This window comes from Anoplolepis gracilipes, chromosome 3 (genome assembly GCF_047496725.1).
Source record: "Anoplolepis gracilipes chromosome 3, ASM4749672v1, whole genome shotgun sequence".
Lineage (NCBI taxonomy): Eukaryota > Metazoa > Arthropoda > Insecta > Hymenoptera > Formicidae > Anoplolepis > Anoplolepis gracilipes.
Genome location: NC_132972.1, coordinates 1,375,054 through 1,390,611, shown reverse-complemented (window position 1 = coordinate 1,390,611; position 15,558 = coordinate 1,375,054). Strand labels below are relative to the sequence as shown.

The 15,558-nt window shown below is 30.3% G+C and overlaps 2 protein-coding genes across 2 annotated transcripts in view; one reads left to right on the top strand and one right to left on the bottom strand.

Annotated features, from left to right (window-relative positions):
- Nucleotides 1-2,382: 2,382 nt before the first annotated feature.
- Nucleotides 2,383-15,558, top strand: part of LOC140664113 (glutamate receptor ionotropic, kainate 5-like) — a 274,048-nt gene continuing 260,872 nt past the window's right edge. Inside the window, exons 1-2 of the mRNA XM_072888878.1 lie at nt 2,383-2,393; nt 2,831-2,875. Coding sequence (XP_072744979.1) covers nt 2,389-2,393; nt 2,831-2,875 — 50 coding nt within the window. The 5' untranslated portion in view covers nt 2,383-2,388. The remainder of the gene's footprint in view (nt 2,394-2,830; nt 2,876-15,558) is intronic.
- LOC140664117 (mannosyl-oligosaccharide alpha-1,2-mannosidase IA-like) overlaps nt 9,545-15,558 on the bottom strand; it is a 228,238-nt gene continuing 222,224 nt past the window's right edge. Inside the window, exon 3 of the mRNA XM_072888889.1 lies at nt 9,545-14,103. Coding sequence (XP_072744990.1) covers nt 14,086-14,103 — 18 coding nt within the window. The 3' untranslated portion in view covers nt 9,545-14,085. The remainder of the gene's footprint in view (nt 14,104-15,558) is intronic.

Genomic DNA, 15,558 nt, shown 5'->3' with positions numbered 1-15,558 from the left:
ATCTAGAACATTTTGTATGCATTATATTACATAATTATATAAAGTAGATTGCTATCACGCAGAAAAAGCAAGTAACAAATAATAAATAAAATAAATTAAAAGTTGCTCAACTTCACGGTCGCTTGATATTTCCCCGAGTCTCTTTTCCCTCCTTTCTTATTTATCCTTTACTGGTTCTTCATAGCATTTTTGCACGATATTCACTCATGACAAGACAGTTAATTACGATCGCACCTGCATTAATCACTCAAATACGATGATTGCGCGGCATTTTGCATTCTCAACATTAATCGCACGCAATGTTATTATATTGTGATAAAAAACCGCAACGCAAAAAAACTAACAATAACTTGTCACGAATCAGTCGATACTTCAAAATCATACGCCATTTCGTCATAATAAATAATATACGCATATTTTAAAGCAAATTTGTCGTTTATCATTATAACAATTATTCTGTATACCTTTAATTTAAAATTAATTATTATTGACTGGTTAATATCTACAGCTATTCGTTACTTTTAAATTGTTCCATTTTGCTCTTTACTTATTATTGTGCGCACTCAATTCGTAAAGAACGGGCAAATTACATTTAAATCTGCACAAAATTTAAAGCGTAGTACGAGATATATTGAAATCCAAGCATCGTTAAAGAGACAATTATCGTTTATAAGCATCGCAATAAAACAATGTGTGGTTCCCACTTTCGGTCGCTTCGATTTCTACTTGAAAAATATAAATCGTACCTGCTTTGATATGTAAATTGTCTCTTCGTATGCTTATAAGTCATTAATCATGAGAATTAATTAATAATGCGAGTGGAAAATCGTTAATTGTAATAATTATAGTGAATGATCGCGTTTTGCGTCCTCTGATATTTTTCACGATCTCTTTTGTTGAATCTCAAGAGTATCGAGATGAACAATTATTGATTAAAGATATATCTTTCATGATATTTTGATTTTGAAGTGACAGAGAATAAAAGTTATTATTATTTTTCTGTAATATTTACAAACAATAGATATTAAATATATTTGGATTCAATTGTACTTCAATTTATATCTTAAATTTTTTAATTTCAATTATAGATTAATTTGATAACCATTTTCGAAAAAAGAACGAGTAGTAACAGACGATTCGCAGAATCGAATGAGTAAAATAAGAAGAAGTGATGATACATTAATCACAATAACAATTAATACGAGAGATTCAAAAAATGAAATATTGCATATGTTTATTTTTTGGAGTATTATTTTTCTGTAATATTTACAAACAATAGATATTAAATATATTTGGATTCAATTGTACTTCAATTTATATCTTAAATTTTTTAATTTAAATTAATGATTAATTTGGTAATCATTTTCGAAAAAAGAACGAGTAGTAACATACGATTCGCAGAATCGAATGAGTAAAATAAGAAGAAGTGATGATACATTAATCATAATAACAGAGATATATATGATCATAATAACATTTGAGAGATTCAGAAAGCGAAATATGCGTATGTTTATTTTCTAGAGTATTATACATATTTCGAGGCAACAACGAATTGGTTGATATTGATTTATTACTATTGATATTCGCGCGTCTCTTGTGGAGCGTAGCACGTTTTGTTTACACGCACATGACTTTGTCTTCATTCGTGTTGCGACGCACCAGCGGAAAGGTAGCGACGCGAGGTACTCCTATATGTGTGTCGTTGTATTATCTCTCGAAATGGATGACGAAATGTATTAAGATTCCTTTCTATTAGAATTAATTTTCGCGATCATAGCATCTAACATGATTCCAATAATATCATACGGTGTCGAGACAAAATAGGTTAATTCCGATCAAATCGATACCGAAATATGCTTATTAATAAATATAATCGTTATATCTAACCATTAATATTTATTTGCGTACTGTTGTGTGTATAAAACCAATATTTGTATCCATACACGTCTTTAAGTGACGATATGTTTTCATGTATTGCATTCTGCGCTTATATCTTTAATTTTATATAATTATTGTGTTACAATACGAGATGGCAAAATTTCTTTAAAATATGTGCGTATAGTGTTCATCAGCAATGGGAATAATATTACATGAGGAGTAACGCGTCAATTTGGCGTAATTTTCGAGTTTCGAGGGAGTCGCAGCTTCATGTAACTTATTGTCAAGTTTCGCATTGTGGTTCTTCCATCGCAATATAGTAATATGCACATCGCGTACGATTAAGTCTAGAGTGGCGTGCAAAGTGCCGAGTTATCGTCATATTCCAGTAATTAGTGCGCGATCGTAATTAATTATGTTTTCATGAGTGAGTGCCATGAAAGAGCAGCAAGGAACAAACAAGAAAGGCGAAAGAGACCTAGAGGGCATCAAGCGACAAGCGGAGCAACCATGAGGTAAACAATTTATAACAAGTTTTATTTATTATTTGTTACTTGCGAAATTAATTGCTATCGTTTATAATATCTACAATAATATAAAATTTTATACACATAATTATATAATATAAATATTTTAGATTTTATTTTTACAAAATTATTTAAAGCTTTTCGAAGACACTTACAATAATTACTATTTTTATCTAAATACGAAATAGTAAAAAATTGTAATTACTATTACTAATTATTAAACTTATTTATATATAAGAATTATTTTTTTTTTATTTCTAAAAAAATTTTTTTCGGTAATCTTTTTCATTAATTATGTACATTTAAACAACAAATAAAAAGCTTGCACGTAATAATTATTTTTTTGAAACATTAATTATTTTCAACACGTTCCCTCTCTTGTCTCTGCTTTTTTTTATATAATTTATAATATTTGTATTTTACAGATCAACGTTGTGTACCACAACTCCGCTATTGCGTATCGTGTGCCGGTGAGTAAATTCACTATAATATCCAGATCATTTACAAATATTATATAAAATATATGTTTAAATGCATTAAAAAATGTATAAAATAACAAAAAAAAAAATAAATAATCCCCAAGAAGTCTTTTAAGGGCTTTTTTCCACTTATACTAGCATTTTTTAAATTCACGATAAAAAGAAATACTTTTAAGAAGAGTTTCAAAAGGGGCTCGCTATAGAAGAAACTAAAATTGTGGCGTACGTATTATATATATATAATAAAGTTGACGGTTATGCTTTTTATAATATAATATATCGAATGTTTTATTTGATATGCCTATACAAGAATAATTTCTTTCATTTAAATATTTTTATCGCGTTTGCAAATAAATGAAATTTTAGTATTATATATAAAAAATGATAAAAACGATAATAAAGTCTCTCGATATAGAATAGAAGAATGCGAGATGATAGCAGCAATTAACGACAAACACACTTTTGGATTCTCATACGTATATGTGCTATTCATATATTTCGGCACATTGCTCGTGTGGCTTTGGTTATTACGACAAATTGAATACAAAGGCACCTGCTGCCACGCAGCTCGATATAACGCCAATTCGGTGCAGCTTCATGCATGATAGTCGAATAGCATGTTTTTCAGAAAGTACCATATCTGGGCTAAGCTTTTGCTCCGGTCTATTAAATATTTTTTCTTCTATTTCACTTTCCGCTATTTTTCACAATATTTCTCATTTCAAACTTATTGATGTCCGTTTGAAATAAAACAGGAAAAATGCAACATGCAATTAACTTTCTCACATTTTTTAGTAACTGTCGCAAATGGGTTACAATATGTGGATATAATTTGCAGCAAATAAATAGTAAAAAAACTTTTATTTATTCAAGGTCTAATCTCAACACAACAGATTATATATTCAGATACAACTTGAAACAATGCGATCTGTTGATCACATCCTTCTATTCAAAAGTAGAAACTTGTACTACATTTTATGCTCTGTAAATTATTTTCGATAACGACACATTTGATTACTTATTTAGGTTTTATAAATAACAATGGCGTTAGTCAGTACAATGACATGAACATAGAAAGTAGAACCACAAATCTTCTAATTATTAAAAAATATTTAGATATATATTTATTTATTTTTTTATAAAATAAATGCGTTACATGATATGATTAATATGAAATAATAATAAAATATAGAATATTAAATATTAATTATAAAATGTTAAATATTAAAAGCATAATATTAAATAATTAATATTGAAAAGTTTATAGAACCTAATAAGAGGGAATGCGTACCTATTTTTTATAAGAGTTGTACATTCACTCGATTAGTCTTGTACGCACATCTGCTTCGATCCTATAGCGATTGTAGCATTCGCGGCAAATTGCAAGTTAGGAAACATCTTAGTCGCGTAATTAAGTAATTAACGATCTGGATGTGCGAGACGCTATATAGAAGGCAACCAGCGACTAGTTTTACGCTCACCAATTTGTGATTCCTAACGTAAGCGAGAGGAACTTTAATTGAAGATCTTGCGACACATGCCAGAGTGCATCCGCGGATGTCATTAGGAAAGTGCTAAAGTCATAAGTTAGTTGGTACTATCTCTAAACTTTCACGCGCTTTCCGAGCTTATTAGTACCCGTAAACCTATGTTATGGACACTCTGGATGATTCCTTGTTATATTACTCCACGTTTATATATAAACTAGAGAATTTTAGAACAAAACAATAGCTTGACAAAATAAATATCGGGCGTGCGATAGAATCTTTCATTTAACAAAAATATAAGCAATATATATATATATATATATATTTAATGTGTCAATCTATTATCGAAATTTTCAATTTGTGTGAATAAAATTGAATCAAATTATATATATATATATATATATATTAAAAGTAAATTTTTCATATAATTATTTCGTCCGCTTATTTAAACGCAAAATAATATTATATTACTTTATTTAAGCTTGAATTTATTAATAACTCTTTTTTCTTCAATATTATTCAAATTTCTGCCTCTCCAATTAAATTATCACTGCTAACAAGATTTGTTTTAAAAAGTTCAAAGCACACGTCGCCTTTTATAAATCTTTTATGAACCTATAAGCATATTTCTCTTATTAGCCAAAAAGTAAACAAATGTTAAAAAAGTTAATTGCAATATGCGTACTGTCAAGTCATCAATGGTAAGTTTTATTTGCCAAAAGAAATTCCATGCATATTGTTTTATACAGAACGAGCTATCATATCATTTATTAATGATCTCTTTGAAATTAATTTCATTGTATTTGATTTTTTTCGATCATGTTTGTTATATATATATATATATATATATATACACACACATTTCTCTATTTTAACAAAATTTCGTATTTCAATAAAATATTATAGCATTACATTTAATGATAAATTATTTGATTTAACCATAAAAATATGTTTTTTAGCAACTATCAATAACGAAGTTTGCAAGATATTTCTATTAAATCTTTCGAATATCATATTCATAATATTTCTACTGTCTTGAATACACGAGAAAATTTCTGTGCAGCGAACATTTATCGCTCAAAGTGTAGAGTCGAATAGAAGATAAAATGCCCCCCTTTTGCAAAGACTTTTTGCCAGGTGTTCTCCCGCTGTTCGCGTCCTGCTGCGCGGGTTTTGCGACAGATTTTCAGTTCCGGCTTGCAGAGAGTGGTTCAAAGGTCCCTGCATTTGCTCATCCCCACGCGATTCTGTCGAGCTATTCCCTAGCCAGAGACGGAAAAAGAGAGAGAGAGAGAGAGAGAGAGAGAGAGAGAGAGAGAGAGAGAGAAAGAGAGAGAGAGGATAGGAGGAGAGAAGAGAAGAAAGAAACCACTGAACGTTGAGCGACCACTTGTTGCTACCCTTCGGCCATTCACATTCACCCTTTTGTCTACCATAGCATTGAGAAAGCGAAAGAGAGGGAAATGGAAAAGCTAAAGAAAGTAAAGGATAAACGAAAAAAGAAAGGCCAAGTTGCGCAACGGAAGATTTTAAACCTATGCATCGAGCATCTATATCATTGGTGAAATGCGTCTTGCATGTTTAATATGTTCGATAAACATAGCATTTGTTATTGATGTTTTTATATGTCCATCTATTGATTATTCTAGAAATCGAGATACTTACATAACCTATGCACAAAAAAGATCAAAAGTAATTTAAATTAGAATTTTTAAATTTATATTTATATTATTATACTATTATTATATTATTATATATAATAATTTATATTTATATTATTTATATAATTTATATTGAATTGATATTTAAATTCATATTTAAATTAATCTTCTTTTACTGCTTTCTTAATATCATTATAACATAATAATCGTATCTATAAAGGATCATTTATCTAAAATTAAAAAGCTCTTATAGAATTTTCATTTAACGCAAAATAGATCAGTTGTATGTAAAAATAAATCAATAAGTTATCAATACATCAATATTTTTATAAATGCAAATTTTATTTATTTATTTTTTTTTTTTTTGAGAAAAATAGAAAATAAATATTATGAAGAAAGTATGATTGAAAATAAGATTTTTTTTAAGAAATAGTACGCATATAAATAAATTTCTTTCATTAACTAGTTATTCCATACGTTTGATATACAGAGAACACATGTTTTTGTATAATTATTGTCGTTAAACTGAACTCGTATAACGCATTGACGCAAGAGCGTATTCGTATCTAATAGTCGTGCAGCCGACCAAAATCGATGGTAAAGCAATTTGCCGGACGTTTACGCGACGTATTAATGCAATTTGCATGGTTGTACGGTTCGTACAGCTCGGCGGGTTTCGCGGCACGTGTCAATACACACGATTTCGCGTAGGTCATTTTTATCGATACAATTCGACAACATATACATGCTGATCTATGGCGACATTTATACTCTTCCTCGATCTGTCATAAAACGTCCTGAAGATTTTCTCTATAAACGGTTGACAATAAAATAGCATGTTATGGAAAAGGCATAGACAGTAACATAAAATATTTTGCTTTTGCAATCTGACAGCAGTTTGTATATTTTTTCTAATAAAAAATATTAAAATAAATAACATGTTACATGTACATGCACTGTGCATATGTACATGTTAAGTCTAATAATAACAATTGTAATAAATATGTCTAAATCTCTTCATTGATTGTGTTGGCCGGAAAGCGTCAACTATAATTTAAAAGAAGAGAATAAATATAAATGCTTGTATTGAAAATTGTTAAGTATGTGATTTCAATGACGAGCAATTTTAATGGCGGAAAATAAATTAAATAAATTTAAAATAACGAATGCGAATTAACAATAAACGCATCTATGTTCGATGTATTTCTATTGAATAATTTGTTAAAAAAAGCTAACAAACATCGTTTATATGATTTATTTGACGTATTTTCACGAGTATCATTGTAAACGATAAAGAGAGGAATCCGGATCGTAAAGCATAATTTTAATTATTACCTTAAGGCTTAAGTTTTCTTTATTTTCAACAAGACACTGTTGCAAAAACATCTTTATGAATAAGCGTTCGGCAGAATCATAATAAATTACCAGCTTTTAACAAGTGGTCAATATCTTAATTGCCCAGCTCCAGCGAATTAATTTGCGGGAAGACCGGGTATAAATCACATTGATTTCGTGAGTAAAAGCTTGCCATGAGGCAAGCAGGTGTCTTAAACATCATCAAAGCCGAGATTAAGTTATACCAGAGCTTTGAAATATGACAACGCTTATTAATGGTAACACAATTGGAACCTTATAATGCATAGAATATACATAGATGAACTCAATTTTAACATATATACATCAAAGCTGCTTTGATCTAAGATACAGAAAATTGATTTTAATTTCATATTATATTATATACAAAAATAATTAATATATTTTTTATAAATAAAGTCTCTTGTTATTCTTTTTTACATTTTGGACGTTCTTGGTTCTTTCAAAGTCAAAGTTGTGATTAATCCTCCTTTATGTCATGTGAAAACTTATTTCGCAGCGTCTGGAAATTTCTTGAGATCTTCTTTAAAGTAAATTGCAATAGAAAAAGATCTTTCTCTCACGGATTTTAAAACTTTTTAAAATACTGAATTGTCCACTAGAATATAATAAAAAGAGAGAAGTTATTCGAAAGATAATCCACTTACAATTCTTCAGGAGTTAATAAATTCTCGAGATCAAGGATCGAGATCTAATACCGAATTCGAAAATAAAGTCTGTGGAGAAAACAGTTTTCTTTTATAAGACAATCTGCCCCAGATATTTTCCTGAAAGCATGATAAGAGGAAAATCAATATAGAAAAAAAGCGTTAATTTCATTAGAAAAATCCATGTGAGATCTCAGATTAATTTTTTGATCAGGATAAAGTCATTGAACCAAATTGCAAGTCAGAGCAAATTTTCATAATTATAGATAAACGTAGCGAATATGAAAATAATTTGTCAATTAGTTTGCTATTGACAAAACTGTAGAATATCAGGAAAAAATATTTTTATATTATATTTTTAATTATTTACATGCTAGCTGTTTGTGGTATATTAAAATGAGAAGATATGTATATATAAAGATACAACTTATATCTCAGTTTCTGCGCTGTTGCTAAGAAACGTGACGACCACCACTCGTAAAACCTTCTCATTTCGTTGAAGGATTTTTTTCGTTTTTTTACTTTCAAGAGTCAAGAATGTACAGCAATACCTAGAAATGCCAAGGAAATATTGCACAAAATAAATTTCACGATAAAGCTGAAACTATTTTATCTTCTATATAAATATAAATTTTCATTATATGTATAGAAGTGTGCTCTAAATAATGACATACATATTTCGCTAATAAAATTAACATAAATTTATCATTTTTATTGAATATATCTTTTTATTGCAATATTATGAGTGATGTGATATATTTTAATATTACAGAAAGAGAATAGTTTATTAATTTATATTCAATTGATTAATATAATATATATAAATAATAAATGATTCAATTAATATAGCAAATATATATTTTTTATGAAACTGAGTGTACTTTAAAATGACTGTACTTTTACATAATGCAAAAGGCAATAGCCTTTGGTATATCTTCCTGAAACCACGTATATGTTTCAGAAGGTCCGCGAACTCAACCATTACTTAAGTTCTTTACTGCAAATAAATTGTCTTTACTGGATGGAACCTATCCAAGAACTTTTCTAGTTAGTTATTACGACTGTACAGTTTGAGACGACGATTTCTTTAATTTTTAAGGACATTTATCTTGTATCTTTTGTAGGCATCAAGTTGTCGTATTATGTAGTAATACAAGAAAAAATCATTTGTCAAAATGTCAAAGACATGTTAGTTTTTTTGAAAAATTTCTTATTTTTTAAAATTATTTTATATATGTCGTAAGCAAATGATTATTTTAGGAAAATAGCTTTTGCCTAGTCAAATATATATATATATATATATATATATATTACAATTTAACATACATATTTAGAAAAATGTTTTTATTTCGTCTTCCAAAATAGTATCTATTTTACTTATTAAAAAGATGACTATTTTTTTAAGGAAAAAATTTATAAATAGTGATATAAATTGGTTTTTTTATATTCAATAATCAGCATTAAACATTATATTCGTTTATTGTTTCTCTGTTAAATATGTTTAACTCTCTCATTTATGCATTTTAAACTCACTATCACATGCCGTAGCAATTTCAGTTACATTTATTTGCACTCATGAGTTTAGTTTCATGAAATTCGTACAAGAAGTACAAGCAGTTCGATGTAACGTGCGGAGCAATTAATTTTGTTATCGAAGTTAAATCCCAAACGAGAGTAACATGAAATTTCGTAAATAACACGTTCGCGTACATGAAACGTCAAATTTCCACGATGCTCTTTTAAATGAAGTATTATATAAATTTGAGAGAAACTTACCAACGGATAATGATATCGTGAAAATTAGAAAGATTTAATCATGATTTCAACGAGATATATCTACATCAATCGGATTTATAGTTTTTAAACGTTTTTGAAACCTAACCAGATATTACGCCATGTCCGTCGACCTCTATCGTTTTTTTTTGCCCGTAAGCGTTGCATCGTCGAGGCCGCTGAGGCGTTCCCATACGGTATATGTACGTATATGTCGCGTCCTCGGTAAAATTAATTGTCCATAAAATGAAACGGCTATTTTTATGATGTCGAGGATGTCTAATTACGGAAGAGGGGGAAGACGAGCGTACGGCGTGAGGGCAGAGGTACGACAATGGACCGTGGATCGTTTTACTTCTCGCAATTTCACCTTTACTCGACAACGATTGACGACGACGATCAAGCGTGATACTGGTAGCGATAATAGAACCCGTACGTTCGCAGTAACAAATGAATTATTTTTCGCAGATATGTATTGTGTAGTCTCAGAAGTCTCATGCTATTAAAACTATTTTTTTCACGTGTAACTTGATATACATCGTTTTGCAATTTATAGCTTAATTTAAACGATAATATAAATAGAGTAGCTGAGGAAATTTCGATAGATGACGCTTGATTTACGAGTCATTTTAAAAGTCAATCAAAGATTTGAAAAAATATGCGCTAATCGGTGACAGTACAAATTGCGAGCGATTTTATTTCAGCCGGAGTAAGCCGATTATTCGTGGACAGGTGCTCCGCGGTTTCCGATAAAATTCGACGGCACGTCGCTTTTAGTAATCGACGATGGTGGATTAATATCGCGACCATTTGCAGATAGCGTGCATAGGATATTAATCTAGAATGGCGACACGCGAGTTGACAGTGACATACGTATCACGTCCGATTGCCAGTTCGCCGGTCATTTTTACGCGCGGCGGCTTTTCGCTTCGATCGGAACACTCGAGTACCTCCTTTCCGCGAGGATTTTTCTGCGAGTGTCGCTCGCGTTTCCCCGGGGTTTGAACAGTCGATGTCCGGCAATTATTTATCGCTGCCCTATCGTCCGCCCCATCGTCCGCCCCTCGATTCGCCAAGCGGTCAGGTGATTCGAGTCTCGACAGAACTTTATAAATCGCTTATAAGTCGGCGCCCTTTCATTTTTAATACGGCAAATTATTTACAGGAAGCCCATTTATCGTCAACTTTGGATAACGATATGATGGAAAAAGACTTTTGTTATTTTTATAAAAAATATTCCATATTGCGGTCATCTGCCTTTCAACTATAAACAGAAGTAAACGAATTAAGTAAGACGATAATTACTTTAATGTTGTAACAGTATTATAAATAAATTTATTTTATATATTAATATATTAAATAATTAATAATATTTATTGATTATATGTATAATTAAAAAATAAATAATTTTTTAACAAATTAACTTATTGTTAATAGATATATATTTAAATTATTTTTTCTAAAATAAACTTATTTTATTAAAATTTAATACAAACATCTCTTTCAAGTTATATATCAAAAGTGAGGCGATTCTACTCATTTGCTTTTTCATTTTCATGAAGAAAAGATTCATAACAAATTAATCTAAAAAAGAATTCATAAAAAAGAAATGCTTACTCTTAGTTCTTGCGTCGAATGATTAGAGACTATGAGAGTAGAAAGTGTATTAAGAGGAGGAAGAGAAATATAAAGATAAACTAGTTACTTATAGAAGACAGATTTTTAGATTTTTTCTTTATGCGTGACATTTTGACATACATGATACTTGACATTGCTGCGTAATGCGTTTCCAGAACTGCATAATATACGACCGCCTACGGTGAGTTCTCGTGGCATGTTTTCTCGAAGTCGCCCGACGTACTCGACAAAAGGTGAAATATCGGGGACACGCGTGCTTGCAGTGCAACAGGCTGTGTTGTTGAACGTAGAACCATTTGTCGTTGGGCGACTCGCGCCAAGTATATAGCCGTGTGATATACCATCACTTTTCATATCTCGGGAGACAAAAATAATAATTAGATATTCGCGATAAACTCTCTGGAACAAGTTTTAGCAGTGTGCACAAGCTCACATCGTGTGAACGAAGACAATCGCGAGTTATTCAAATGAGAATTCAATCTGTTTGATTCGATCATTTGTACAATATAATTAACATTGAGTATTATAAGGAAGAGTTTTTCATTCCAATATGTCTGCAGAATATATCTCGTGTGTATATACAATTATAATAAAAAAATATTTAGAGTCACGATGACGCGTGATATCCATTAGGGTAAACTCGGGTAAGGTGGCCATAGTTTTTTAAAATGTAAAAAACACTTTTATTTTTGTTATTTTTTAATTTAGTGTTTGGCATATTATCTTCACTGAAGCTTAAATTACGTAATATTATCGAAATTAAAAGGAAACTATTTCATAGAAATTTTATATTATCAAAATAGTACAACATAAGCATTGGCCATCTTACCCAACTTTTAAGCAAAAAATCACCATAGTGACGGAAAGATGGTCATAGTATTTATAAAAAAAATAGTGAAAACGAAAATAAAAATTATAGGTCGTATAACAATTTACATATCTTTATAATATGTCTAACGTCGATTACGATAGCTTAACTGTAATTTATTCGACGTTGTAACAGTTTTTAGTGGACACATGAAAAACTTTGCAGGTAGTCAAAAGTAAAAATATGATATAAGATTCACAATATCGTTATTTCGAATAATGTATGCACATAAACTACTGTAAATATCGATTATCTTTGATAATGACTAAAAAAGCGCACTATGTAGCGATTATTGAAAAAATTACAGCCTATGGCCATCTTTTCCGTATGGCTATCATATCCTAGTTTAGCCTGTAGATATAATTATCCACTTTCCTACAATTATTCACAATAATGTTCTAGAATACCGACTTTAGTTTAAAGTTGTGGATGGATCTCTCAGAATCGTATATAATACTTGCTCGGTAATTTTGTGAGAGCGCTGGTAAATAGTCTCTGCAAAATGGCCGCGAGAGAATAAGGAAAAAGAGTGGTGGAAACGAAAGCCGAGATAGATAACGGTAACCGGTGCTAATTTATTTGCCTTATCCTATTGCGCCCACCGCTAGTGGGCCCGCGCCACTAGTGGATGTTTCCTGATTACGCTGCTGCCATTGTTTTCATTCACGACAATGTACGTACTCAGATTAAAAGCATAAAATGTCATCATTGTAATCTTTTATTTTGTAATACACGAGATTTCTCTCTACGAATGTCGGATTTAAATCACCATTTCAATTGCTGTGATTTAATTGGCAGAAAAATAATGTTAAAAAACGACGATGAAAAACATATTGGCCGCGCAGGTCCTTTAAAAATCTACGTACACGTTCCTTTGCTCTTACACGGCAAAGCAAAATTCAACACAATGCAAAATTTTCAAAGTGAGTGTAGCAAGGTATTTTCATGATGTGTGCCTTTTTCCCGTTCTCATCTCATATATACGGAGCTGTCCTGTTAGATGATTACTCTCTACTTCATATTTTAGCCTGGCGTACAAGTTCGTCTACTTCACGTCAAGTTAACTGAACTTTTCTTCGGAACAGATACTTTTGTACCATTTATATTTACCATATTTCTCTCGTTTTACAACAGAAAAGTCAAAATAGGTCATCGCGTAGATTTACTACATCCTTTGTTAATAATAAATGTATCTACACTCTGTTATATCTGATAATTACAACTTTCTAACAACATATTCAATTCATTTATCATGCAATTCCTCGCAATTGCAGTCTCTCGCGAGAAACAAAAGATAAATTAATTTTAAGATATATTTAAAATTTCTTTAAAGACAAAAAAGTATGACCGCATAATATAATATATATATAATTGTTCTTACTGTGTATGTACGTATAGATAAATTATGTTTAACATTAAAACAAGAAATTAATTTTTGATTTATTGGAAAAGTTACTGGGGCAATATTTATCTATCATTAACAATTTGTTTCCGCTACATAAATTTATGAAAGCACATCGTTAATATGATATAATTTCTGCGTTCGACGACAGCGCAATTTATTTAAATTGTGTACTCATTTGTTAAATTACCTATTTAACGTTGAAGATCTGCAGCTTCATGAAGAATTTTTCTAGGTACATTAAATGGAATATCCTTTTTTAAATGACCAAAACATGCAAATTTACTTACCGTGCAACTGATGATTGGAAATCTGCTAAATGGATAGATTTTCTCTTTCTTTTTATGAAGATTATCCCAAATCTCTTACCTGAAATAGAAAAAAATAAATGTATAGTGTTATACATTAATAATAAATACTGTACAATGAGTGAACAGCCAATAATGTATGCAAGCATACAATAAAAATTAGAATAAATTAGAACATTTTAAGCGCGCGCTATTTATTTTATGTGTGTTTACATTGTGTTGTGTGGTTATTATGTTAAAGTTAAGTGTTAAAATTTCTTTTCCGCAATGCTAATTGATTGTTGAATATATAATATTTAATTTTAATATTTACGGTTGGGTTTAAGAAAGCATCCTTTTTTCTTTTTTTTTCTTTCTCTCTCTTTCTCTTTATTTAATATTATATCCCTTCTCCTTCTTTCTTCCACCTCTTCTTTTTTCTACTAATTACACAAATATTAATTATATATTAAATATACATATAATATCATGGGAAAAGTTTACACATAGGTTCATCATATACAATACATGCATATATAATATGTACCGTTTCTGTTGCCTCTCTTTCTCTCTTCTTCGTTTTCTTTAACTTTTTTTTAACTTTTCTTTAATTTAATTTTTTTACAAGTTGTCACATAAACTGTCAAAATTTGACAGCTACAGACGACACGCGCGAAACAAATCGCAATAACGCACTTGACAACGAGACTTCGAGACAATCAATTAGCATCTCGGAAAAGAGACAACAATATATAAATAACTAATGCTTTTTTTAGAAGAGGGATTAGCAAAATTTATGAATTATTTTGTTTTTAATAATAAAAGCACTCTATTAGTAAACTCCATTAAATCAAGTATAAACAAAGTAAATAAAAAACTACTCCAACAAGAGAGAAAGGAAGAGAATTGCGGGTGTAGTAAACATATTGCAGCTGGGAGGCATTTAGAGACAATTAATTCGATATTTAATTCAATCAAGGCGACAACCATGCCTGACAGTCACACTGGCCATTATTAATTACTAATTGGCCCTGCAGTACGATGCGTCGCTTATAAGATACAGCCAGTGTCTCACAGGCCGGTATAATTAGTCGTAAAGGGTGAGGTGCCTCGTGAGGATCATTAAGGATTTATTTACAACTTGTACAATGGCTCCTTGCCGATCTATGTAGCGATACCGAGCAATTCCTTTCGAGCGTCCCTCATCCTCATCCCCGCCATTTCCGCATCGTTAAAACTAGCCGTTGCAACCGATCACTGACTTATATTTCCGGACTTTAATTAAGCGTTCTCAGAAGTGACATTAAGTCCGATTGGGCATTGTCTTTTATTTGTAAAATCATCCGCTTCTAATTAGTTCATTTAAAAAAGTTTAAATATTTCAAGATTCCATCGTTTTAATATCTTTGATATTAGTCTTGAAATTCATTCTGGATTTAATTTATTTTCGTATCATAAATAATTGAGAGTGACATAAATATGATTGATATTGTATTATTATTAATGCATTAATATCCCTTCAAGAAATAAAGAGCGA